This window comes from Antechinus flavipes, chromosome 6, assembly GCF_016432865.1.
Source record: "Antechinus flavipes isolate AdamAnt ecotype Samford, QLD, Australia chromosome 6, AdamAnt_v2, whole genome shotgun sequence".
Taxonomy (NCBI): Eukaryota; Metazoa; Chordata; class Mammalia; order Dasyuromorphia; family Dasyuridae; genus Antechinus; species Antechinus flavipes.
In genome coordinates, this window is record NC_067403.1 from 252,646,727 (window position 1) to 252,674,364 (window position 27,638).

Consider the following 27,638-nt stretch of genomic DNA (forward strand, 5'->3'; position numbering starts at 1 on the left):
GGACTCCTGCTCTGGGTGGGTTCCCCAAAATGACAGTGGTCTGGGGTCCCCCGGCTCCCCCACCTCACGGCTTCCAGCACAAGATGGCATCTGAGCAAGGTCAAAGTTAGCCCAGAGAGCAGGGGAGTGGGCAGCCCCCAGGAACTGCCACAGCAAAGGAAGGAGGCAGAGAGCATGCTGGGCTGCTCCGCCACCCAGGGCTGGGGAGGGCGGTTTTGTTCGGAGGAAGTTGGCAGTTCAATCTTCAAATACAAGTGACGCAGAACCCGACACCCCCCCAACCTGTCCTCCTCCTTCCCCTGGGGAACAGACAAGGAGCAGACACCTCGCCCCCCAGCTCCACACGTGGGAGAAGCACCCTGCCCATGGGCCTCTGCCGGTCACCGCCGACCCTGCTGTACCTGCTAGGGACACTGGGTGAGTTTTGTCTTTGAGGGAGTTTCTGAGACTGGGGAAAATCTTGGGGAGACCGGGCACCTTCACAAAGGCAGACATAGGTGTGGCTTGGCCCTGGGTCTGGGTCTGCGGCTTTGGACTCCTGACCTAGCACTGGGTAGGTCTCCCCTCTTCGGGGGAAGTACATAGCCTTTGGGCTGGTGAATGTGGGGGCCAAAAAGGGGCGTGTTCCAATGAATGGGGACAGTGAAAATGAGTTCAAATCCCAGCTTGCTCTGTACGATCTTATTTGTATGAACTAGGGCATCTCGTCCTCTTTGGGGGGGTCTCAGTTTCCCTTTCTGTAAAATGACGGGGCTGCACCCCAAACTCAACCTCAGCTCTAATCCTATGAGAAGGGATGAGGCAAAGAGCAGGGACAATTTGGATCACAGCTGTGTCATTTAGTGCCTGTATAACTTGGACAAGACATTCTCTTCTCGAGATCTCAGTTTCTCCGTCTGTAAAATGAGTGGCTCCCTCCAGGTCTCAGCCTCTTACTGGATCATCCAGCTTGGAAGAGGCGGCTGAGAGTCCATGTGCTCCTCCCTCCCCTCCTGCCCTACCCCAATCTCTGCCCTAAAATCCACCATCCCCCAGCTTTGTTAAAATTCCCCTTAGTGATTGGCTTTCTGCTCGTCCTCATGGGGAGCGGAGAGGCCCCCTTCAGGGATACTGGCTCAGCCTCTTCAGGGGAGAAGCGGACTCCATCGCAGATGGGGGAGGCCCCGGGGTGGCTAGAACAGGATGGATGCTCATGTAACAGGAACCGCAGCGACAGCAGAGTCCTCCGTGCCCTTCCGGGGCAGGTCTCCAGCTTGGACGGGGCCTGGGGAGGGGGCATTTCTGGGAACGGCCAGCCAAGCCTCCGGCAGTCTCCCAGGACTTGGGAAAACGCAGAGCGCGAAATAGGAGGGGAAAGCATGGAACCAATGAGAGTGGAGGCAGAGGGTCCGGGGTTCAAATCCCAGCTCGAACACTCACTCTCTCAGTATGACTGGGACAGGTGCTTCCTCCTGGGGTATCAGCTATAAAATGAGGGGCTTGAACTCATTTCTGGACACACACACGCTCACACATACACCCCTCCTCCCCATCCCTAACAAAATGCCCACAGGGCCTGAGTCGTAGAGCTAAGAAGGGAGGTCTACTTAATCCAAGGCCGCAGCATGTTCTGGGAGGAGCAAGATCTGGATTCTAATGCTGCCCGATAACTAATTAGCTCTGTGATCTTACACAAGTCGCCACCTCCCTCGAGCCCATTTGTGAAGAGGTCAAACACGATGGTCACTAATTGGCTGCTCTTTCTGGTCCTAAAGTCTGGGCCAACAGCCTGGGACTTGGGAGGGGGGGGCACAGTGTCCCAGCCTTTTTTTTTTTTTCCTTTTTTCACCTTAAGGTGAACCTCTGAGCTGCCCCAGAACAGCCTTGCTCTTTAGAGAGCAGAGAGAGCGTCCTTGGATGATCACGCCCATCCCTTTGGCTGGGTTCCATCCAGGCTTCCTCCTGTGAGTGAGGGAGAAAGGGTCAGCATGGAAAGGGACAGAAGCTGGCTTGGGAGCCGTTGGCTGGATCCCGTGTGACCCCTAGATCCAAACAGAGTTAAGAATGGAGGCGCGCACGTGTGTGTGTGTGTGTGTGTGTGTGCATGTGTGTGTGTGCGTGAAAAAGTGAGATAGAGAAAAAGAAATACAGAGACACAGAGAGAAAGAAACAGACAAAGACAGAAAGGAAGAGACGGAGACAAAGAGATGACACAGAAAAAGAGAAACAGGTGAAGAGAAAGTGAGTCTGGGTAACAGGAAGCTACTCAGGGTCATAGGAAAATATCCATCCAGGTCATGGAAAAAACAAAGGGTTTCATCTGTTGGGGAAAGTTTTGGAGGGGAGAACCTAGCAAGAGAGAGGAGGAGAAGGGCCCGGGGGCCTGCTCTGCCCCGGCCAGGAGGGGGACAGGGCTGGGGGCTGGCGGGCCCAATAGCGGCCATCCAGGCCTCCAAGGCCTAGCCCGATGGACGCCGTCCACTCTGTCCAACAAAAATTCCATAAAGCACGGCCATGTCCAGGGCGGCCGTCCTCCATTCCGAGAGCTCCCCTTTGACTCCCCATGGCTCCTGTTGCTTTTACTGAAAGGCATCTCCCTGGACCTCATAACCCTTTACACTTTCCAAGATGCCATTTTTATCTCACTTGAGCCTTGGCTAGCCCAAGGGAAGGACCTCCCCGGCCTTATACCCATTTAACAGATGAGAAAACTGAGGCTGGGGGGGGGGGAGGTGAGCAGTTTGTCCATGGGGGCACAGACGGTAAGCACTGGAGGTGAGCTCTGAGCCCAAGTCTTTTTGTTTCGAAGTTCGGCCATCTAATCACTCTCCTACCCTGAAGCTTTGCAGCATCTGCCAAGTTTAGAACAAAGACAAGAGGGAGGAAATGAAGCGACTCTCCAGAAAGCGCCAAGGGAGGCCTCGGATGTCTATTGTTGGCTCTAGTGCCTGGCATGCGGCGCCTGTCGCTGGGGAGCGGGCACCCACAGGCTCCTGCTCCGGGGCCAAGGGGATAGGCCAGTGGCCTGACGGGTTCCCAGGGGGATCGACAGCGGCCGGAGCCCCTCAGCCTCCGTCTGGTAACCCCATGTCGTGGACGTCCATGGGAGGGGACCCGAGAGGCGGTGCCCCCTGCCCACAGTGGCGAGGGGGAACCGATCAGGCCCCCGAGAGGATACACTGGACCCACCAAACCAGAAACCATTGTTGTTGGGAGGAGGGGGCACCAGATCTAGGATTGCTCTGGCGTAGGGAACTCCCAGAGCGGAACTTTCTCCCTCCTGATGCCCATATTCAGCAGCTCATTAGCTCAGGTCTTGAATCACTGGTGTGTGACTTGGCCAAGATCATGCAGCTAATAAGTATAGCGGCTCAGGGAATCAGGAGGCTCTGGGTTCAAGGTCTGTCATCCCTTAGACTGGCTGTGTGTCCCCAGGAAGTGTAGACCCTCCCTCAGGCCCCAGGCAGCGCTCTAAACTTCTAAAGTCTCAAAATCGGAAATTGTTGCAGCTGCCCTGCCAGGATGGAGCGGGAGTTGGGGAGTGGGGATGGACTTTACCCTCACTGAGCCCCCCCGAGCCCCATCCAGTCCTCATCCATTATAACAAATCATCCCTTATAACAAAAAAAAAAGGACAAATAAGCAAAACAAACAGGCCCGTGGAGCGTGTCTGACAGCAAGCGCCTCACTCAGCACCTGGAGCCCACCACCTGGAGTCGAGACTGGACACGGCATTTGTTTGAGTCCCTTTTTCAGACGGTCTGAAAAACCAATTATGTCAAGTTTCTGTAGCATAATTCTTCTCTCCATTTAATGGATAAAATGCCCGAGACTCAGAGCTACGGGTGTCCCTTGCTTAGGAGTCCAAGCTCTCTAGCCTAAGTTACCAAACCTTAGGGGACATCCTTCTCTCATCTGATAAGCTGCCTCAGTTTCCCCCTGCAGCTCCCTGTTCATCTATCCGGTTCATGGCTCACATATTTACAGCCAGAAAGGAACCCCGGAAACCAACCCATCTAATCCCCCCATTTGAAGATGAAAAAACTGAGACCTAGAGAGGGGGAAGGGACTTGCCCAGGACCAGTATTTCCATCCTTCGCTCTTCTTGCTACAAGCCTCTCTTTTCCTTTTCTGGTCGTATTTCCTGGGTGATTTCTCAATTAGCTTTTATTCTTTTTCGAACTGACAAATACTTATTTCTTCTTCCTTCCCCTTCCCCCCGTCCCGACTTTGAGAGAAACAAAAAGAAAAATAGGCCCTCGTACCGAACGTCTGCGGTCGGGCCAGAGGCCGAACACACTTCCATACGTGACTGAGATATTCTAGTGTTATAAGAAAGGAGGAAAAGGACAGTTTCCGAAAAGCTGGAGAAGATTTATATGAACTGATGCAGAGGGAAGCCAGTGGGTCTTGGAGCTCTCACGTATCATTTCTTACATATAAATCATCGCTGGCGATACATTTCTGTCAGGATTCGAACCCAAGTCCAGGGGAGCCCCCTGGGGAATGAACCAGCTCTGGCCAACTAGTAAAAGGCTGCCCGAGGGGCGGCCAAGAGTCAGGGAGGAGGGTCCCGGCCCCAGAGCACGCTTTATTGGCTCTGTGGGAGGTGCCACAGCCCTTGAAGACCCCCTTACGGGAGTGCTGTGGGTAGAGAGGAGGGCCTGGAGATCAAGTTAGAAAACCGTGGCCCTGCATCCCCATGATTGCAAACTCTTGACTTTGCCTCAGTGGGCCTCGACTTTTGTAGCCATAAAATGGGGAGAATCATCCCACTCCTCTTCTCTGAATTGGAAGATGTGAGGTTATAGAATGGAAGCAGTTTGCCATGAAGCTTGTATATGTGTATATCTATAGGATTCTCTCTTGGGATGGCCGAGTTCCTTCACTGGTTTCTTCACTTCATTAACCATCAGTCGATTAATACGTGTTCATTGCCAGCTATGGGCTTAGTGTTAAGTGCGAGGAGTACAAAGACAAAAAGGAAACGGCCTGCCCTCCGGGAGCTTACTTTCTATTGGGGGCACATAGCATGTGCGCAAATAAGGGGTTTGGGGTTCTTTTTCTGTGATTCTCTGTAACCCCACTTGGGGTTTTCTTGGCAGAATTATTAGCATGGTTGGTCATTTTCTTCTGCAGCTCGGGTGACAGATGAGGCAACTGAGGCAAACAGAGTGAAGTGACTTGCCCAGGTTCACTCGGCCACATTTAAACTGTGTTCCTGACTCCGGGGCCAGGGCTCTGTCCACTTCTGCCCACACTTATAAGTAAATGAAAATAAATGAGGAGATTTGTGAGAAAAGGGAGGAGCCAACATGGAGAGGGATCACAAAAAATCCCAGGTAGAACGTAGCAGGGAGTTGAGCCTGGAGGAGAAGGAGGAGGAGGAGGAGGAGGAAGAGGAGGAGGAGGAGGAAGAGGAGGAAAAGGAGAAGGAGGAGGAGGAGGAGGAGGAGGAGGAGGAGGAGGAGGAGGAGGAGGAGGAGGAGGAGGAGGAGGAGGAGGAGGAGGAGGAGGAGGAAGATTAAATGTCTGGTAGGGATCCTGACAAGTCCTACCTCTGCGACTCTGTGGGGCAGCTGGTGCTGACAGGAAAGATGGGTCAAGTCAGGCACAAGAAGGCCTGGCTGGCTGGACTTGCATGAATCCGGGTAACATAAGGAGACTGGACATGCAGGATGGAGCCAGGCAGTAGAGGGCTTTAGACATAAAACACCGGGATTTGTATGTGATCCTGGGAGTCAGTGGGAGCTATGAGAGTTTATAGAGCAGGGGAGTGACCTGTGCTGTAGGAAAATCAGCGGGTAGTCTTACAGGTGGTCTTGGTGAGCTCTCATGAGCAGCTCTCCAATGCTAGGCCTCTCTCAGCTTTTTGGGTCTAATCCAATTTAATAAACATTTATACGGCTTATGCAGCCAACATTTCTATGGCATTTTCAGGTTTACAAAGTTTCATTGTCTCATTTCATCCTCACAGCAACTTCGTGGAGTAGATATTATTCCTAACCCCATTTTACAGATCAGGAAACTGAGTCTGAGAGAGGTTAAGTGACTAAAAGTCACAGAGTGAACAAGTGTCTGAGGTGAGACTTGAACTCCATGCTTTCTTCCTCTAGCTGCCAAGTGCCTGCTTCATTCTAGGCCTTGGGCCTGGGGTTACAAAGATAGAGTTTTGCCTTCTCTGCAACCAGGGTGAAATTTCTTCATCTAGGATCACAGACTCCCTAAGAGCCCATGGATAGATTTAGAGGGATTTGTGTGGGAAGAAAATGACTTTCTTTATTTTATTTTCACCTGCCTCTAAATGAAATTTAGCATTTTCTTCCACTATGAATAACACAACAAGCATTATTTTAAAAAGGGGTCCGTGGGCTTCACCAGACTGCCTTAGGGGTCCATGGCACAGAAAGGACTGAGGAGTCCTGATATAATTCAATGAGACACACACGCCTGTCAAGCACAGTGGGCAGTAGATGGTAGTTGTTTAATAAATGCTTCTTGGTTTGGATTAAACCAGGATCTAAAGTGCATAAAAATTGCTTCTTGACTGATTGATGATAAATTGAGAACACTATGGACTAGGGGGACCCAATGATCCAATGACCAGGGACTTATAATCTGTCAGCATTCGGGGACTGTGCTTTTCCTTTGGTTTTCTCAGGGCTCATTCATTAGGGGCCTAATGAACGTTTTTTGACGGCCTCTCAATAGTGTTTGGTGGTTGTTGTGCTCTGTCAACAGACTTTGAGAAGCCAAGAGTTCACCTCCTAAGCTCTAACCCTCTGAGGATTGACCTCTGTTAGCTCTCCAATGAGAATAGGCAGTCAGTTAATTTGGGACCTCCCTACGTTGTGGGGGAACCGAGAACAGTCAATCCCTGCTTTCAAGGGTCTCCCACAACAATCAGAAACCTTGGAATAGTGAAGAGAAAGCTAGGAGTGAAATTCTGGCCTTCAATAATTACGAGTGTGCAGTCATGGCCAAATTGTAGCATTTCTCTGAGTCTCATCCAGAGAAAGTTTATGTCTATGCATATACACATGTATACATGGATATATGTATGTGTGTTCTTATATAGAAATGTGTGAATTTAGATCTAGAAACATCTGTGTATTTATATCTAGAATATAACTGTATATTTAGAGAGAAATATGTGTGAATTTATATCTAGAAACATATATGTATATTTATAGCTAGAACATATCTCTTTCTGTGTGTGTATATATACACGGGGAGAACAAGAGAGAGAGGGGGAGAGAGAGAGAGAGATTTGTGGATTATTTCTAGAAACATATATGTATTTGTATAGAAACATATGTGTGCGTTTTATGTAGAAATATTTATGTATTTATAAATTGAAATCTACATATTTATATAAAAACAGGTGAATTTATATTTAGAAACATACATGTAGCTATACATAGGAACATAGAGACATTCAGATATGAATTTATTTGGAGCAGGGCTTCTTAAACTTTTTTCTACTTGCGATCCCTTTTCATCTGAGAAATTTTTACATTATACAGGGTATACACGTTTATAAAATAAGTGTACAAATCAAACATTTGCTGATAAGAAATCATATGTTTGCAACCCCGACATTCAGTCAAGAGACTCCATATGGGGACACAACTCATAATTTAAGAAGTTTTGATATAGAGAAACATTTGTATTTATAAGTAGAAACATATACATGTATTTATAGAGAGAAATATATGCATCTATATATGGATTCATGTATAGAAACATATATGTGTTTACATCAAAATATGTGTATATATATGGAAATATGTTTATATGGAAATGTATATTTATATATAAAACATGTTTACAGAAACCATTTATATACTATATAAATACATATAATTATGTATATGCATGTTTATATATGCAAATATGTATATACATACACAATTTCATATAAATCTAGATAGATAAATGTTAGATGGGGGAGCTGCTCTCAGAGGGAAGACTTCCTGCAGAAGGTAGGATGGAACAAAATCTTGAAGGAAGTCTCCCAAGCAAGAATTATCCCTTAGTTCCTAGCTGTGGCACCTACCACAAATGAATAAGTTGACTGATTTAAATTGTGAAAAGGTAGAATGCATTTGGAGCAAATCACTGCCCACTGAGTCTCAGTTTCTCATCTATAAAAGGGGGAAAATAGCACTTAGCTCACAAATTTCAAAGATTTATCAATCTGCAAACCTTTTTAAAGTACCTGCTTCTTGCCAGGCAGTGTGCCAAGCCCTGGAGAATAGTCAGTAAGCATTTATTTAGAAACTACTATGCACTAGGCATTGTTCTCAAATGCTGGGCTCATAAATATGAAAAAATAAAGAGAGCTCCTGCCCTTAAGGAGCTAAAAATATAATTGGAAAGCTAGCACACAAAAGCTACAAAGAAAGTGGAGAAAGGAAGCAGGAGGCCCCAGCACTGAAGAAGTCACTCAGCAAAGAAATCAACTCCCTGCCTCAGAGAGCTTACATTCTCTCTTCAGGAGGTAGATACTAACACAAAGTAGACACTAAATAAATACAAAGTAGATACTAAATAAATATAAGGTGGATACTAAGTAAATACAAAGCAGATACTAAACAAATACAAAGTAGATACTAAGTAAATACAAAGTAGATACTAAACAAATACAAAGTAGATACTAAGTAAATACAAAGTAGATACTAAACATATAGAAAGTAGATACTAAGTAAATACAAAGTAGACATTAAACAAATAGAAAATAGATACTAAGTAAATACAAAGTAGATATTAAGTAACTATAAGTTAATTTGGGGATGGAGAGAGGGTTGGGCAGCTGGGATAAGAGGTAGAATCAAAAAAAGCTTCCTGGAGGAGGTAGCCCTCAAGCTGAGTCTTAAAGGAAAATAGGGATTCTCAGAGGCAGGAGTGAGGAGAAAACTCATTCCCCTGTGGCAGGAACTTGAACAAAGACCGGGAGGTAGAGAATAGAGTGTGTCCCAGAGAGCAAGATGGACTATTGCCTATGAGGAACAGCAGGAAGACCAAATTGGCACAGTCAGGGGTCCTCAAACTACGCCAGCGGGCCAGATGCGGCAGCTGAGGATGATTATCCCCCTCACCCAGGGCTATGAAGTTTCTTTATTTAAAGGCCCACAAAACAAACTTTGTTTTTACTATAGTCTAGCCCTTCAACAGTCTGAGGGACAGTGAACTGGCCCCCTATTTAAAAAGTTTGAGGACCCCTGCTAGACCATAAAATGAGGGAAGGGGAATAATGCAAATAAGGAGACTGGAGAGATTAATAAAAATAATGATTACCAATATTTATAACATAGCACTTACTATGTGCCAGGTGCTGTGCTAAGGCCATTCTTACTCCTTGGTCTTACAACTCTGAGAAGTGCTATTTTACAGATGAGGAAACTTGTACCCTTGACCACAGAGTACCAGGTTCTGACCATCAGAACTACTGGGCCCAGAGTGGCCCTGTCAAAGTCCTTGAGAAGTCAACAACTCACAGGGGGCCTGGCAGAGGCAAGTGAGCGCTGGCTGGAGAAATAGAAGTGGTGCGTTGTTGGGGCATTGTCGGAGACTCTATGTTTGAATTCCACTCCACTAATTAAGAGCTGTATGACGTTGCCCATCTTTGGGCTTCAGATACTCCATGTAGCAAATGAGGATTTTTCGAGTCTTTTTATAGCCAGGAGTGTGCTGAGAAACATTTAACAACTGTCTCCCTTCCCTCCAAAATGCCCGCGACACACTCTTAAGTTTAATGGGCATTATTATTTTCTCCAGCACTTTCTAAAGTCTATACAATCAATGAAACAATAGATAAAATGCTAGTTTGTTACTCTTATTGATTTGTGAGTTATAAATGCTCATGCTGAAAATTTAACAATCAGCTCTCAAGAAAAGCATAAACAGAGAAAATAGGATAGAGGTAAATGCAGAGTTAATAATCTTAACTGTGAATATAAATGGAACAAACTCTCCCATAAAATGAAAGTGAATAGCAAAGTGGATTAAAAGCCAGAATCCTACAAGGTGTTGTTTACAAAAAAAACAAAACAAAACAAAAAAAAAAACCCACATGGGGTCGCAACTGAATGTAAGAGTTGAAAAATTATGATTTATTATCAGTAAATGTTTGATTTATATACGTATTTATATACCTATATACCTAGGGCTACATAAAAATTTCTTGGGTGAAAAGGGGTCACGACTGGAATAAGTTTAAGAAGCTCTTCTAATTTTAAATTTAATGATTTGGAATAATGGGACTTGCCTTTTGGGCTTTACATTGCTTTTTTAAAAAATGATTTTTAAAATTTTATTTTAAAATTAAATTAAATTTATTTTTTGTTACATTTAAGTTCCAAACTCTCTCCCTTCCGTCCCACATTATGCTAGAAAATGTCATCATTTGACATATATGAATATGTATGTATATCTGTATATATGTAAAACCAAACTATGCATCCTTCCATTTATCAGTTCTTTCCTTGGATGTCAATAGCATCTTCCTTCATAGGTCCTTTATAGTTGATTTGAATATTTATAATACTTTGTATAACTTGGTTATTCAGAATTATTCTTTGAAGTGAGTTATTTTTGTTACTGTATACAATGTTTTCTTGGTTCTGCTCATTTTATTCTTCATTATTTCACAAACTCTTTCCATGTTATTTTAATTTCATGGAGATCATCATTTCTTATAGTACAACAGTGTTTTCATCACCATCATATGCCCATTCCGCAATGGATGGGCATCCCCTCAATTCCTCAATTCTTTGCTATAAATATTTCAGGCTATGTAGGGTTTTTTTTTTCCTTTTCCTTGATCATTTTGGGAAGCAGACCTAACAAATTTGGATCACAGGTCATATACAGTCTTAAAACTTGAGGTAACTTTCCAGACTGTTATCCAAAATGGTTGAATCAGTTCACAGTTCCACCAACAATGTTGTAGTGTCCCAACTTTCCATCTCCCCTCCAGCATCTGTCATTTCTCCCTTCTCTCATGTTAGTCAATGTGATAGGTATAAGATGACATTTCAAGATTTTTTAAATTTGCATTTTTCTAATCAGTAATAATTTAGAGCATTTTTATACGAAATATATATATATTTAGCTTTGATTTCTTCATTGAAAAAGTTGCTCACCTGACTTGTCTTTTGATCTCGCTGGACCTACTATATTTCTCCTCTGTAGAATGGGGGTAACAAGATGACAAGAACCTCAATACCACCAGTTCTTCCTTTTGTGGCAGACTGACCAAAGCCCAGAGTCAGAAAGTGACTTTGCAAGATTATTCAATGCCTGCCCTTCCAGTCAATTTAATCCTGAGACTTTGACTAAGACTCTTCAGTTGTCTGAGGCTATATAGCTCTGGAGTCTGTGGTCCTATAAATAAGCATTTATTAAGCACCTATTGTGTGCTAGGCACTGTTCTAGTTGCCACAGATACAAAAGCAAAAATGGCACCATTTCTCCCCCTGAGGGATTCACATTCCACTCAGAAGTGCCTCCCCTGATTCCTAAACTCAATACTTCCAACACAAAACTTCATTCCCTGCTGAGCCTCAGTTTCTCCATCTGTAAAGTGAGGAGCTAGACCAGATGATTCCCTCTCCAAAATCACTCATATTCCATTTGGAAACAACCAATGATGGGGAACGCAATATCTCCTGAAGCAGCCCATTCTACATGGAGACATCTCTTAAGTATCAGGAAGTGTTCAGGAAGGTTTTATTTCATGGTTGTTATTTTGACTCAATTTGCTTCTGCCTCTTTCTCACTCTCCCTGACTCTGGTCTCTTCTCCACAGTATGTTCCTGTCATGGAGGACCACAGCAGACCCTCTCAGGTAAGTAGTGTGGAGGTGTATAGTTTTGAAAAATGTAGACTGGAAAGGAAATTTGGGAGTAGTCACAGAGAGATACATCCACCCACTTTACAGAAACTGTACAACATCACCCACGCGTCTCACCCACACCCCTGAGACACTCTCAAGCTCAGGTTTGTGCACTCGAGTGCTCTTACACACACACACACACACACACACACACACACACACATACACACACATACACACACACATACACAGAAATACTAGAGTATTTTTCATGCCCTCACATGCTCACACTGTAAAAGCATGAAACACAATCTTTTCTTTTTTCATTTGATATTTCTATGCAGTTCGTTGGGAAAAGGCCAGAATTTCAACTGGAGGGTTATCTCTTTCTGGGCCTCAGTTTCCCCCCTGTAAAATGAGGGGCCTGAATAGGTGGATCCCTAAATGTAAAATCCCATCAGGCTCCTAGTGGAAAGACCGGGTTCTGGAATTTCTGACATGATTTCGGACAAGGGTCTCCCCATCTCTGGGCCTCTCGGGCTCCTCGGTTCTAGGATGGTTGAGAACTCTGTCCCTCCCACTTCAAAGGGCTCCTAACCTGCTCTGAGGAAATGTATTTGTCTGTACATTTTTTAAACCTCTTGGGATTTAGAGTAAAAAGGGAATTAAGGCCCAGAGAATGGAAGCTACCAGCCGAAGTTCATGTAAAGCCCAGACTGGCTGAGGGCATCTACACTAACTGTCTTATCTTCTGGGCCCGGCCACTGGGTGGGAGGGGGCTGGGAAGAAAGGACAGGAGCCAGAACTAGTTGGGGGGGGCATTGAGGAATCTGGTGATTCTCCAGATCTGACCTTCTAACCTGTTCTGTGCCTCCCTAGGACCCTCCAAGGACGTCATTAACTCTGGCTCCTCGTGTCAGGTACTACTGGAGGTCAAGCTCAATCATACAAAGAGCGTTTTTTGCCTGAAAGAGCAGAAGGAGCAGCCCCTGACTGAGCTGCACAGAAAGCTGGGCTCCTTGAGGACCCCCAAAGATATGGCCTGCTCTTTCATCAATCCTTCTCTTCTGGACCCGACCAGAAATGCCTCCTCGACAGAGCTGAAAGTGGACTGCCACGGTGAGTCCCTGAGCCCTGCGTCCGGCACTGCCTGAGCCCCTTCCCTGGGGAGAGCACCATGGCTCCCCAAGTGTAAGAATGCCCCCCAAGGAATCGCCCTAGAACCAACCCAGCCTTGAGTCTTGGCTGGAAGCCCTGTGGAAAATGGAGGCCCTTCAGAAGAGCCCCTGGAGGCTAGAGATCCCAGCTTCCATTCTAGCATTTATCGCCAGGGAGCGGGATGTGGTTCAGTTTTTTTCAGTCATGTCCCACTCTTAGTGACCCCATTTGGGGTTTTCTTGGTAAAGATATTGGGGTGGTTGACCCTTTCCTATTTTAGCTCATTTTACAGATGAGGAAACTGAGGCAAACAGGGCTAAGATACTTCACACAGCTTGGAAGTGTCTGAGGCAGATTCCAGGCCTAGTGCTCCATCCATCACCAGCTGTAATAGCTATAATTTACAAAGCGCCCGACACATGTATCACATTTGGTATTCACAACAAGGGGAGTGGGTGTGGGGGGAGAGAGTTCTTATTGAAATCAAAAGGGGTGAAGTGACTTGTCCAGGCTCATCCAGCCAATATTATAATTCTTTCTGACCCTATCCCTGGCAGCTGCCAACCCTAGCCAGGCTGTTTGGCCCTGGGAGAGAAAGCTAACCTCTCTGAACCTCAGTTTCCTCATCTTTAATATGAAGATCAGGATCCTTGCCCTCCCTCTTCATAGATGTGCCATGAGGAAAAGCTTTTTAGAAATGTGCCTTAAGTGAGTCCTGCTTCCACCAACAGGTAGCTGGGTGGCCCAATGGGTAGTGCTCCAGACTTAAGCTCAGGAACTCCTGAGCTTCATTCCTGGCTCAGACAATTGTGAGACCCTAGGCAGATAACTTAACTCTCAGTTTCCTCATCTGTAAAAAGGGGATAATAATCATGCACCTACCTCCCACCACTTTAAGATCAAATAAGGTAATATCTGAGTGCCTGCTTTCTCTGAGTCTCTACCCGCCAGGCCTGGGGCTTCCTCACATCACTCATCCAAGGCTTCCTCTCCTTTCAGAAGCAGTTACCAAAGTCACTCCGCCCACCCAGCGGCCCACTGTGACCTCCCCTGAGCCCACTGGTAAGCGCTTCCAGGCCTCCTGCAGGGACTCAGACTCCTCCTGGCCCTCTCCTCCTCTCCTCACGGCCCATGGGGCAGCAATGTGGATGTTCCGGGCGGCTTCATTGGTGCCTCATGGAAAGCACGTGATTGAGGGTTCACAGGTCTGGGCGGGAGACCTCTGGAAAGCCCCTGAGTCTTTCTCCTCTCATGTTTGTAGAACACTTGGAAATGGATAATTACATGGCTGTGGGCAAGCTCAGATAGGGGATGGGTGTGCGGCGCCTTTGACCGAACAGGTTGTGTTCCAGTTCTGGCTGGGGATTTCTTCTGGAGAGGCTGGGGATGGGGGGCTTGCACCCTTTGGTGGGCATCTGAAAAGGCAGGAAGAATGAATGAAGTATGAGTCCCATCTCCACCATTCAATGGTTGTGACTGAGACAAGGCTCTAACCCTCTGGGGTCCTCATCCGTAAAAATGAGCCTCTAAGGTCTCCCCCTTTACAGGTCCCATGACTCACCCATCCTGAGCCCCACTCATTTCCATCTTTGCGGTTGTGAGCAAGAAAGACTTATTTCGGTCATCCTTCAACATTGGTGGAGGGGCCAAGCTCTGGGGACCTTTGAGCTTCTGCTCTTCTGGAGAATTCGGGCATGGGGCACCCTTACCCCACTAGAAGCAGAATTAGGAACTTAAAAATATGGGTCAAGAACCATGAGTCATATTTGGTTCTGGTAGAGAAGGAAAAGGAAGCAAGACCCAGGATGTTACCTCCAGGCTTCCCTATGTCTTCTCGGAGAGGAAAGGTGATCATTTTACCTCAGTTTCCCATCTAGTAGCTTCCGATTTTGAGGAACTGCTCTTGAAAAATAGAAGCTAAGCTCTGTTGTTTCTAGCCTACGGAAAGACTACCAGTTTTTGGTTCGCTCAGGCTGACATCTGCTCCAGGGAACACTGGCCTGCTTGGACCCCCCCTCTTCTCTCCCAGTCCCACTCTGATCCACACTGACCCAGCAGCCAGAAAGTGCCTTGGTATAGTGGAGGAGATGGACAGAGGGGAGATTGGTGATGATCAGTGGCAGAGGGGAAAAAAAGGCAGCTAAATAGAAGTAGTAGAGAATGATGGGTATCAGGGGAGGATGAGATTAGAGGTTCCATCAGCTCACCATTTGGTCCCCATGAACCGTGCGTTGGTTAAATGTCGAGGATTCTAGTCCAGAACCTGAGTTTCATCTCTCAGGTTTGGTTGCCCCATGTGTGAGATGGATTTCATGATCTCCTATCAATGACCAAGAACCATCTTTTCCATCCCTTCCCCTGGTGTTTCATCTCTCCCCTTCCCCATGTTTGGTTTCTTCCCTTATTTCCTCCAGGCCCTTCAAGGTTCCTGCTGGTGGAGGGGAAGGAGAGACTCCGATGCGCGGGAGTGGTTGAGCTCTACAGGGGACGTATGGGAGGGAGCATCTGCTTCGACTCCAAAACCTGGACGGATGCCCTGGGTGACAAAATCTGCCAGGAACTGAACTGCGGCACTTTCCTGGAACTTCTGGACCAACCAGCAGAGAAAACAGACTCGGGGAATCCTGAGGGCCTGAAGCCCCTACCCATCCTCTGGGAGGTTGGGAACCAGAATGGAACTTCATTGGACCAAGTCTTCACTAAGCAGAAGAGCTGTAGGCAAAACAAAACCATTTCCCTTGTCTGCTCTGGTGAGTGGGCCATCTTTGGTATTCATTTCACTGGATTTGTTCTCTGAGGTTTCCCTCAGCTCCAAAGTTTTTTCATACATTCACTCATTATTAAGCACCAACTGTATGCAGAGCCTAGCACAAAAGGAGTACAGTCTAGCAAGGAGTTAAGAAACCAGAATAGAGAATTATCATGATATTACATGGCACTAAAAGGCACAAGCAAAATACTATATGAAATCTAAGTGGGGAAAAGTTTTCAAAATCAGGAATGGCTTGGGGGAAGTGTGGGAGACAGGACGGTGACAGAATTGAGTGAAAAGCTAAACAGGCAATAGGTAAAGAGTGGGAGGGAGGATATCCCCAGTGGTGAATAGCATGAATGAAAGGCTAATGGCTGGAAGGCAAACTTGGAGTCCTGCGAGGCCAAGAATAGGACAGTTTGGCCAGAGCCCACACACAATGGAAATCAAACTCAGTTCGATGTCCCACGACTACTTTCCATTCCAGATTATATAGATCTGTAGTAGGAATGGTAGATGGGACCTGGGTTCAAAGCCTATCTTTGATGCTTAGATTCATAGGAATGAAGAGAGCGCTGACAGGGCCCTTGCAGGGCTCTGAATTCAATCCCCTGGTCTTCCATGTTTACTCTTTCCATTTTATCGACATATTATGTTTTTACTTTATAAACTTTTATAGATTCTTTTCATTTCCTGAAATGTCTCAAAGTCAAACTAAGAATACAGTGATCTCATCCAAAAGTGAATGCAACATTTCACATCCGCGGCACCCCCATCTCTCCATTTTAAATGTGTTTTTTTAAATTAACAGATATCTATTTTCTCTCCCATCCCTATCTCATTAAAAAAAAAAAGGAAAGAAAAAGAGGCAAATTTCTTGTAATAAATATGCATAAGCAAATTCATATATATACATATAATGGGTATCATATTTCTTGCTTTCTGAGTAGGTGATGGAGGGAATAAAGAAGTATTGAGACAAATACATGGGCTAGAATTTGGAATTGAAAATAAAAATTTAAATAAAAAAACCCAAAAGTATATAATCAAGCAAAACAAATTCCCCAGTATCTATACACAAATATATATGTAAATATGTGCATGTATGCATGTGTAGATGGATATATAGATGTGTACATGCATGTGTATATAGGTATTTGTGTATATGTATGTATACATGTATCTGTGTATTGTGCATATATGTGTATTTGTGTATATGTATATGTATGTATGTGTGCATAAAAATATATAAATAAATATTAATATAAAAATCTTCACTTAAATCCCTCATCTGTCTGTAATGGTACCATGCTTCAACACTGGTCCTCTGGAAACATGGATGAGTGTTGTATTGATCAGTTGTTTGCCTTTAAAATGTTATTATCATTATAAATCTATTTCTTCTGATTGTTTATTTCAGTTTATTCATCAGTTCAGTATTCATCAGTTTATAAAGGTCTTCAAAAGAATTCATTTTTATATTGACAACATAATATAAACTGTCCTGGTTCTTTTCATTTCACACACCTGAGTTCATAGAAGTCTTTTCATCTCTCTTTTTAAAAATAATCTATTTTCTCTTTTCTCATATCATAACAGTACTTCCTCACATTCAAATGCCATAAAATAAATTCTTTAGCCATTACTCAGCTAATGGGCAACCTCTTAATTTTCACTATTTTTGTCACTACATACATAGATTCACACACACACACACACACATACACACATGCCCGCTATAATTATATACATTAATAAATAAATGATTTTTCTTCTTTTTTTGGTCTCTCTTGGGTACAGGCTTACTAGTAGTGTAGCAGGATCAAAGAGCTTGCACCATTCAATAACTTTCTGTGTATAATTACATAGTTTTTTAGAATGGTTGCACTCATTCAAAGGTCCACCAATAGTTTCTCAATGTACCTGTTTTGCCACATCTCCTCCATCATTTTTTATTTTCTTTCTTTTTTTGTCATTTTTACCATTTTACCAGAAGATGAGTTGGGATCTCAGAACTGCTTTAATTTGCATTTCTCTAATTAGTGGTGAAGACTTTTTTTTTTCATATAGGCTTTATGCCTGGATATCTTCTTCTTCATATGAACTACCTGTTCATTTTCATCTATCAATTAGAAAAATGGCTCTTTTTCCTATAAACTCATATCAGTTCCTTATATATTTTGAAAATTATAACATTATCAGGGAAATTTGCTTCAAATATTTTCTCCAATTAATTGCTTCTCTTTTAATCTTAGATTTATTTATGCAAAAACTTTTAAAATGTTACAGAATTAAAATTTTCCATTTTCTTCTGTGATTCTCTCTATTCTTTGTTTCATCCTGAACTTTTCTTTTATCCATAGAGCAGAGAGAAGGTTTTCCATATTCTCTAATATGTTTACATGTATCTAGATCATGTCAAGAGATGGAGAGGGAGGGAGATAGAAAGACAGAGAGACACAGGGAGAGAGAGACATAGGGAGACATAGAGACAGAGACAGTGACAGAGACAAGAGACAGAAAGAGGGAGAGACAAAGATACACACAAAGAAAGACAGAGACAGAAAGAGACAGAGATAGAGAGAAGGAAGCCTAAGACCCCAGATCTAGAGGGAGAAAGGACCTCAGAGGCTGTAGACCCATTGGAAGGAAGCCAATCAGAAAGACTACCCTCACCATTGGGAAAGGAAGAGACTTCCTCTTCATGAAGCTTCCATGTCCTTGACATGAGATAAACAAACTAAGCTGAAGGGCTAGGGTGTGACAGAATGGGTTTGAGGGATGGGGACAGGGCTGGACATGTGGTCAGTCAGCCACAATTCTTCTTTTTTTATTATAGCTTTTTATTTACAAGATATATTCATGGGTAATTTTTCAGCATTGATAATTGCAAAACCTTTTGTCACAATTCTTTTTTCACCTTCTCTCCTCCCTAACTCTCCTCACTTCAGATTTCCAGCCAAAGGTGAAAAGCAGACTGAAGGGTGGAAGCAATCCCTGCAAGGGCATCGTGGAGGTATACTTTGAGGGTCAGTGGAAAGCCTTGTGTGGAAAAAGAAAAAACTGGGAAGAGGTGTGCCATGAGCAACACTGTGGAAGCCTAATCTCGGAGGAGGATGTATTTCAAAAATCAACATCTGCCAAATCCAGCATGCTCCACTGCAAATATGGGAACCTGTCTCGTTGCTACACATTCTTACCAGGAGACCCACTCTGCAAAGGCACAACGATTGAGTGTAAGTTGGGAAGCCAATTGTTCCCTGAGGGTTGTGCCTCCTGGGGTCTTTCTCTTGGGGAAAGAGGGAAGGGACAGCTTTTCACAAAAAGGAGCATTGAGGCAACCGCTCACCAACATGGAAGTCAACATGGATTAAGTGCATCCTATAAACCGGTCACAGTGCGAGAGTCAGGGACACTGACAAAAAAACAAAAGAAGCACTCTGAGGTCTCAAAGTGTATCCAGCTCAAGAGATTGGTACTTAAGGGTAACAGTATAGAAACTAAAGAAGCAAGAGTCCATGAATAGATAACATATAAGAATTTGATGGATAGGAAGAATGAAAAACAAAAACAAAAACAAAACATATAATTCTATCAGTAGAACCAGGAAAAGCTTTTAACAAAACGAAGTGAGCATTTATACTTTAAAAAAAAAAGTGAACACTAAAAAGCACAAGAATAAACGGCTCTTTCCTTACTGAGATCAAAATTATCTAAAAGCAAGAGCCAGCATCATTTGTAATAAGCAAAGTCTAGAAGCTTTTCCAATAAAATCAGGGGTAAACCAAGGATGTCCATTGTCAGCACTGTTATTTGATATGGTGTTAGAAATGTTTACTGCACCAATACAACAAAAAAAGAATCAAGGGAATAACGATAAGCAAAGAAGGGAACAGATTATCTCTCTCTATTTGCAGAGGTTAAAGTGGTTGAGTTAGAGAAACCCCAAGATTCAATAGAAAACTAATTGAAACAATACCTGTAGCAAAGTACTAGAATAAAATAGTCAAACATGAGCCTTTCTTTGTTTTAATAAAAATAAAAACCAGGATGAAGATAGGAAATTTCATGCAGCATAACTACAAAATGCATGAAAATAAGGACTTACATCTTTACAAGTATAAATAATTGAATGATGGCTGTTAGGCAAATAGATTAAAATCTTCATCAAAAGAAGAGGAGCAGATACATGAAAAAAAGACAAGCAACAGGAGATAGAGCTACCTATACCTAGCACATCGCTCATTTGTATTGTTGATGTAGACACAATGGATGCTCTTTTCATTGCACTTGTGAGCTATGGGATGTCAGAAACCCCAGCAGGTTCTTTTGGGGGCTCCCCAGGGAGGGAAGGAGAAGTCACTGGAGTTGATGACTGGATGTTGTCTTGCTGGTGATGTCTTAGGAGCAGAGAGACTAGCATCCAGGACAAATTTCTCCTGGGACAAATATTAAGGGTGAAAGATGAGGGAGCTCAGAACTCAGGACCCAGGATCTCATGAGACGAGATCCCAGAACACCATCCCATAGTGAGAGAGACATAACCCCCCGGAACTAGTTCCCACGGACAGAGGCTTCTGCAGAGATAGCCCCTGCTAGGAGAGGGAGCTGGGTGGAGAACGTTTGGGGCACAGCTTACAAAGAAGAGGAAACATTTCTGTCTGGTAGTTTCCTGTTTTAACAAATTGCTCATGCCTAATTCTAAATTCAGTTGTTTCTGTCTACTGGAGGAGTCCTCTAAATTTCAGTCCCTGGGACAAAGATCCATTTGCCCTGCCCTAGTAAGAACTCTTCTCAATGAGATCAAGATTTAGTGCTCTCATCATTGTCTCTTTTCAGGCCAGGATCTAAATGCAGCTGGGCCCGGGGCAGGGACCGTGATGAGCATCATTCTGACCTTCATCCTTGTGGCGATCCTTCTAGTGACGTGTGGGCCTGTGGCCTACAAGAAACTAGAAAAGAAATGTAAGTAGAGGATCCCCTAGTCCCCCACAGCTTCCTTCTCCTCTTCTGGAACAATCTCCTTTTTCTCCTCCATTCCCCTGCCTCGGGCCTTCTCTCTTTGGTCTGGGCGGCAATTGCTAATAAGTTCGTTCTCTCTGTCTCTCTCTCTCTGTGTCTCTCTCTGTCTCTGTCTCTCTCTCTCTGTCTCTGTCTCTCTCTCCGTGTCTCCCTCTGTCTCTGTCTCTCTCTGTCTCTCTCTGTCTCTGTTTCTGTCTCTCTGTCTCTCTGTCTCTGTCTCTGTCTCTCTGTGTGTGTGTCTGTCTGTCTCTTTCTCTGTGTGTGTATGTGAGAGAGAGAGAGAGAGAAACACAGAGAGAGACAGAGACAGACAGACACACACACACACCCACAGAGACAGAAACAAATTCAGAGAGAGAGAGAGACAGGGATAGTGAGGCAGACTGCAGCTAAGACAGAGAGGTAGAGATGGAGACAGTAGGACAGAAACAGAGGTCGTGAGTAAAGCTTTTTGGGGCTTTCATTTTTCTCATCTGTCCAGTGTGTGGGACTGGACTCAGTAACCACTAGGATTCCTCCCAGCGTCTCTTCTCTTTGGGCCTCTGTTTCCCTCCCTGTAAGATGTGCTAAAACTAGGGCAGCAAAGAAAGTGAACAAGCCAGTTCCCACAGGGGCTCCCAGCCTGGTGCCAGAACACGCCCCCAGGGAGCAGCATAGGGGGAGCCCAGGATGGCCTCTGGGAAGGGGGATTTGAGACCAGAAGGAAGTCAGAGAAGCCCGAGGGTGGGGGGGGGGCGGAGAGCGAGGGGGGGGGCAGGGACCCTAAAGGCTGGGAAGGGCCTTAGGTGCCAAGCAGAGGGGGTTCTATTTGGTCCTGGAGGCACAGGGAAGCCTAGGAGGGGACATGGGTGGCTGGGTACTCAGAGGGTGGGCACGGGTGGGCATGGGCCTGGGGCAGGTGACCATGGGCCTGGGGCAGGTGACCGGTCCTTCTTCAAAAGTATCCACTTGGGGTAGAGGGAGAGGCCCCACACTTAGGGCTCTTTGGGGGGGCTGGATCTGACATCAGAAAGGGAAGTCACAAAGCTCAGTATTTGAACTCAAGCCCTCTGACTCCAAATTCAGCCTTTCTTCTGTCCCCGAGAACAGCTATGTCACGATCATCCCCCTTCTCTGTGACCAGCAGGTACAGGCAGAATCCACAGCAAAGCCAGGAGCAGAGGCCGGGCCTCCTGGGCTCTAGTCTGACCGAGCCTCTGCTCCTCGGAGCTGCCTCCTTTGGAATGGCCTCCGTGCTCCCAGCAGCCACCTCCTAACCCCTTATTCCTCTCTCTGTTGCTCAGTCCGCCAGAAGAAGCAGCGCCAGTGGATCGGTCCAACGGGAGTGAACCAGAACGGTAAGGGGACCCCCTCGGGATCAGCTCCTCCTCCCCGGGGGGGACCTGGCATCCCAGAGTGGGCTTCCAGTGAGGAGGCAGGTGGCTGCTCCAGCATCTGCCCTCCCTTCACTGCCAGGGTCTGCAGAGGCTTTTCCTCCTGACAAAGGGGCCTCGGGCCCGTAGCTCGGGAGGCCGACGGGTCAGCGCTGCCCCTCACTCTCCTCTGCTGTGGTCTTGGCTCGGGCTCTGGCCCAGCATTGGCCCATTGAGCCCGAGACCAGCTCTGGAGCTAGAAACAGTCCCAGCCCGTGAGAGCCCTTCCTAAGAATTGCCTCCTGACCATCTGAGCTTTCCCCAGCGCCTTGGCTCGGCTCAGCTGAGTGACGGCCATCTAAAGTCAACATGAAAACTAGGGTTCCCACAATCCCGTGCAAGATAGACAGGAGGGGAGAGGGGACGAGGGCTGCCCCAGAAGGGCCCCCTGGGACTTCTCCTTCCTGTCCACGCAGTGTCTTTCCATCGCAACCACACGGTAACCATCCGGTCCCAAGTGGAGAATCCTGGAGCCTCAAACGTGGAGAATGAATATAGCCAGCCTCCCAGGCACTCCCGCCTCTCGGCTTACCCAGGTAAGGGACAGGGGGTTCCCAGCCAGGACTGGAATCGCCACCGCGAGGAGTCCCCAGTGGCCCCGCTGGCCCAGGGGAACACGGACCACTAGGGCTTGAAACCTCAAGTCTGCCCCCCAGCAATCCTGGTGGGACCAGTGGCCACTCTCAGCTCCCAAGGAGGAGACTGAGGCTGTGAGAGGGAGGGAAGGAGCCTGTCCGGGGTCCCGTAGCTGCTGAGGGCGGCAGGAGGCATTTGTTTCGCCAATACAGGGATTTGTTTGATTTCGCTTTGCGGATCTGATAGAAGGGTTTTGTTTTCCTCTCCCTTTGGGAGAGGGGAACCCGGGGGCTCATGATGGGGCCACCGAAATTTTTTGTTACAGGAAATTTTTTAAAAAGAGAAACATTGAAGCTTTTTTATTTTAATGGAAAGAAGAAATAGCCAAAGGTTGGTAGAAATCAGGCACAGGGCAGGCTGGGAAATAACATGCTGCATTTATGACGTATTTTAAGGGAAGGGATTTCTGATTCTCAGCTTTAGTTATCAAAAGAACTGAATGTCCCCTCAAAAGAAAAAAATAAGCTGCATGTGAGACTTCATAATTGACGTACATAATTCTGTCTTTTTCTGTTGTACTTTTCATATGGAAGAGCTCATTTACTTGGTTTAAAAAAAATGTTTTTAAAAGAATAAAACCAGGTCTCCCAAGAGTCTGGATCTAGAAGAGACCAGGGACCATCTGGTTCCAGTCCCTCAGTTTACAGATGAGGAAGGGAATGTAAAGAGGTTTGGCCAGGGTCGGAGAACCATGGGGGGTGGGGAGGTTGGAGCTCGGGTTTTCCAGACTCTCAGTACAGACAACCCCCCACAAAGAAAGAAGGCCCTGGAGGGAGGCAGGTGGGGGTGGGTGCACATATTCGCCCTCCCACCTCCCCCACCCCCAGCCAGACATCAGCACGGTCCAAGCGCTGCCCGGGGCACCGTGACCCCAACGTGGTCCCTTCCAGCACAAAGGAGAGCACTGGGAGGAGGTGGGGTCCGAAAGCAGGCCCGGCCACAGACATCTAGGAGCCCCCAGGGAGATGAGCCCCCCCACCATGTAGTAATGCATCCTGAGGCCATTAACGAGATCACATAGGAGACCCCTGGCCCAGAGGGTGAGCACTGGCCTGGCTCCGGCTCAGACCCTCAGGGAGGAGAGCCCCCCCACCATGTAGTAATGCATCCTGAGGCCATTAAGGAGATCACATAGGGGACCCCTGGCCCAGAGGGTGAGCACTGGCCTGGCTCCGGCTCAGACCCTCAGGGAGGAGAGCCCCCCCACCATGTAGTAATGCATCCTGAGGCCATTAACGAGATCACATAGGGGACATCCGGGCCCAGCTGCTCCCGTGGCCCCCTGGCCCTGGCCAGGCACTGGCCCGGCTCTGGCTCAGACCCTCAGGGAGGAGAGCCCCATTGAGAGGGACAGACGGTCCTTTACTTCACAGCCACGTAAACCCCCAAGGGCAGGAGCGAGCCCAGAGCATCCTGAGGACGTGGTCCCCGCCAGACCCCCCGGATGTGAGAGATCAGTTAGTCCAGCCCCCTCCGGGTTGCACAGTCCATGTTTTCTCTCCAGCTCTAGAAGGAGCCCTGGACCGGACTTCCCACCCGCCAGATAACTCCTCTGACAGCGACTATGACCTCCATGGGGCCCAGAGGCTGTGACAGGTGGGTCCGGCTCCGGCCAATTCCCCCGAGGGCCCAGGGAGCCTGGCAGCGGGGCGGACACGGGGCAACGGGCATTTATCAGGCACCTGCCGGGGCCCGGAACCGTGCTGCCCTCGAGTAGCTGCTGCCCAACGAGTCACAATATGGCACCGGGAGGATCTCGGAGGGAAGGCCCGAGCAGGAAGGGGCCTGGGGGTTCAGGGGGGGTTCTAGCTCCCAAGTGGGGGCTGGGTGTGGCTCTCTCCCACGGAATGCCCGGAGAGCCAGTGCTTCTGCTGGGGACGAATCCTGCCAGGCTGGGGCCCAGATTCCAATCCTGCTTGGGTCCTCACACGGGGGAGACTCAGAAGTCTCCCCTCCCCCGGCCTCAGCGTCCTCACCTGTAAAATGGCAGGTTGGGCCGCAGCTCCTGAGGTCCCTCCCCCGCTCTCCTTGGTCTGTCTCCTACAGTGGGGGCAGATGCCGGGGGTGGAGATGACCAGTGGGGGTCCAGAACTTCAGGGTTGGAGGATATCCTCCCCCCGCCCCGGGGGGGCTGGCCCCCAGGTAGTTCTCTGGCTTTGGGGACAAGGAGGCCTCCATGGCTGGCCCAGAGGCCCGGAGGCAGAGCCTCCCCATGGGGGGAGAGGGGGATGGCAGGTCCCAGCCAGATGGCAAAGCCCCAGGATGCGGCTCAGCCTGGCCTCGGGCCAAGGAAGCCCCCCTCAGTGGCCCCCGGTGGCTTTAACTTAATAAGCTTTTCCAAGTCTTTCTGAGGGGCTCATTTGAGCCTCGCTCCCAACCTGAGAGGGGAAGGCCCATCTCATCCCTCAGAGGTCAGTGACCGCCGGGGTGGCGCTGGTCCTGGAGCCCAGGTCCCGGCTGTCTCTGCCCCACCCACCTCCCAAAGGCCGGATGACTGACTTGCTCAGGTCACAAATGCTACACCGGCCATGAATCCCCGTCGCCCTCCTCGGCATCCTCGGGGGTCTCGGAGCCCCCGCTCACGTCACTGCTGCACCATGGGCCCTGCCCCGGTCAGACTGAGACCCGGAGCTTCCCTGCGCCCAGGGCCGCCTCCGTCTGGCCTCTGGAGGGGAGGGTGAGGCCGGAGACTCTGCCCAAAGCCCTCCCGGGTCACGGCAACAGCAGCCCCGGGAGCCCCCAGAGGCGAATGGGGCCTCCCCATGTTGTGCCCCCGCCTCCGAGGGCTGGGACAACGGCTGTTAACAGCGAGGAACCTGGGCTCGGATAGGGAGCTACTACTGGCCCAAGCCCCTTAACAATATGGGAAACCTCACGGGCCCTTTCTCAAAAACAACGGGCTTAAATGCCCCAAAGGGAGCCGATTCTATTGAAATAAAGGTGCAATTTTCCCCAAGTTTGTGGACCTGCCCCCAGACCCCCAGAGTCCCGATCAAGAACCCCTGGAGTAGAGACACTCAACAAATGGTCAGGAAAGCTCAGCGGGAGACAGCAAGGCCGCGGAGACCTCGGCAGCTGGCAGAGCTGGGGCTGAGAAAATAGAAAAGGAACGAAGAGTTAGGTCTGAGAAAACGCCCCACGAGTGTGGGACCCCCAGGGAGACAGGGCGGCTCCTGAGTGTGGGGGGCAGCGGGTCCTCAGCCAGGATACCGCGGACAGTTCCCAGCATTGTGGGGAGGCAGCTGGGGGCAGGGCAGGCCACGGCCCTTAGAAGAAAGGACTCTTCCAGAGGCATTTGTGAAAGGGCCTGCCCGGAGAGACGGCCAAAACACGGCCGCCTCTGACCCCGGACAAGGGGAAACAGGCCTGACCCACGGAATCGGGGCGGCCCAGGGCCAAGATGGGGAACCGCTCCTCAGCCGCGGGAGCCACACTCGTGCCCGGGACCGGCCCGGGGTCACACAGTAAATGCGAGAGACCCCCGGTGTCCCCAGCAGTCAGCAGAGCGGAAATGCTTCTCCAGCCACTGGTTTCCACAATGTCAGAGGATTGGGAGAGATCTGGGCCCAAGTTTAAGTGGAGAAAAGATGACTTGTTGGGGAAGGGAAGTGAGGGAGAAGGGGGGGATTGGGGGGCAGAGTCCCTGTCTCGGAATGTTTAAAAGGCCATTATCGCCAGAAAGAGGAACCAAGATGCCCTCCCGGCTCAGGGCCCCGCGGAAACCCAAGGCCATCCTGGCTCCGCAGGAAGAAATCTCCCTCTCCGTGGGCCGCCCCCCATCGGGGAGGTCTTTGAGCCCAGACCACGGCCGGGGAGGACAGGAAGCTTCAGCCAGGGCTTGTCCGGATGCCCCCAGGGACCCCTTCCAGCCCCGGGGGACTTTGAAGCCCCAGCCCCCGGGATCCTTCCCCAGCCGGAGGCTCCTTCCACCTCCCTCGGGCAGCCATTAATCAATCTCGCCTCCTTTTCACCCGCGACTCTCCAAGGGCATGGGCGGCATTTCCTGTTTCTTACCTTGTTTTCTCCTTGCCCAGGCTGAAAGGTGAACGAGCCAGGGTCTTCCGGCCCAACACGCATCTTCCTGAGAACCTTCTGCACTCATCACCTTGACGAGATTCCCCCATTTTACTTCCCGCTGTGAAGGGTCAGAAGCAAGGTCGCCACTACCGAGTCTCATTACCCACGTCCCCACCTCGTCCCTACCCCCCAAACCCAACCCGGGGAAGCCCTCCCCTCCCCACAGCTCTGGCAGCCCTTCCCTTTCCATGTGTGAGACGCAGGGCCCCGGCCGCAGCCCCCTCCAGGAACACAGAGCCCCGGTCCTGTCCGGGCCCACAGACCCACCTGTGCCCCGCGGCCAGTGCCCGGAAGGGGCCGCCTCCCAGCCCCCTCCCCCCCCCAACTCCAGCCCCTTCCTCCGACGAGGAACAGGGGAGAATTCACACTCGTGTCCCTGGATGAGAATGTCTCTACTGTTTTGTGTAAATAATGCTTTCTATACAATCTGACAAGTCTGAGATTCCATTTCGGAGATCCGAGACAAAGGGAGGCCGGGGAGCAGAGAAAAGTGGGCCCGTTTGTCATGTGAGCGTGGGCGTGGGTGAGCCTGAGACAGGGACTAGCCCCCACTGGCGCAGCACGGAGGGCACGTGGTGCACCCAGAGCACATGACCCACCGGGGCACGTTCCCCCCCCCCCCCCCCCCCGCACGTGGCCTAATCCAGCACGTGGCGCACCGGGGGCTCATGACTCACTCCAAGCCGCCAGCTACCACTCCTCTGCCTTGTGAGATCTCGGGCCGTGGGCACAAGCCCACCCAGGCCGAGCTCCCACAGGGCCA

At 48.2% G+C, this 27,638-nt stretch overlaps 1 protein-coding gene across 1 annotated transcript; it reads left to right on the plus strand.

Moving 5' to 3' along the window:
* The first annotated feature begins 248 nt into the window (after window positions 1-248).
* On the plus strand, window positions 249-27,309 carry CD5 (CD5 molecule). Its single transcript, XM_051965046.1, has 11 exons — window positions 249-417; window positions 11,792-11,830; window positions 12,698-12,937; window positions 13,976-14,038; window positions 15,391-15,726; window positions 18,680-18,964; window positions 20,568-20,693; window positions 22,034-22,087; window positions 22,579-22,698; window positions 24,303-24,394; window positions 26,833-27,309. Exons 1-10 carry the CDS (start codon window positions 366-368, stop codon window positions 24,389-24,391), a joined length of 1,404 nt encoding a protein of 467 aa, XP_051821006.1. The 5' UTR covers window positions 249-365; the 3' UTR covers window positions 24,392-24,394; window positions 26,833-27,309.
* The last annotated feature ends 329 nt before the right edge of the window (window positions 27,310-27,638 follow it).

Coding starts and splice junctions, on each gene's coding strand:
- CD5 (XM_051965046.1), top strand. CDS start 366: ATGGGCCTCTGCCGGTCACCGCCGACCCTGCTGTACCTGCTAGGGACA. Junction 418..11,791: donor GTACCTGCTAGGGACACTGG/GTGAGTTTTGTC, acceptor TCTTCTCCACAG/TATGTTCCTGTCATGGAGGA. Junction 22,088..22,578: donor AACGGGAGTGAACCAGAACG/GTAAGGGGACCC, acceptor CTGTCCACGCAG/TGTCTTTCCATCGCAACCAC.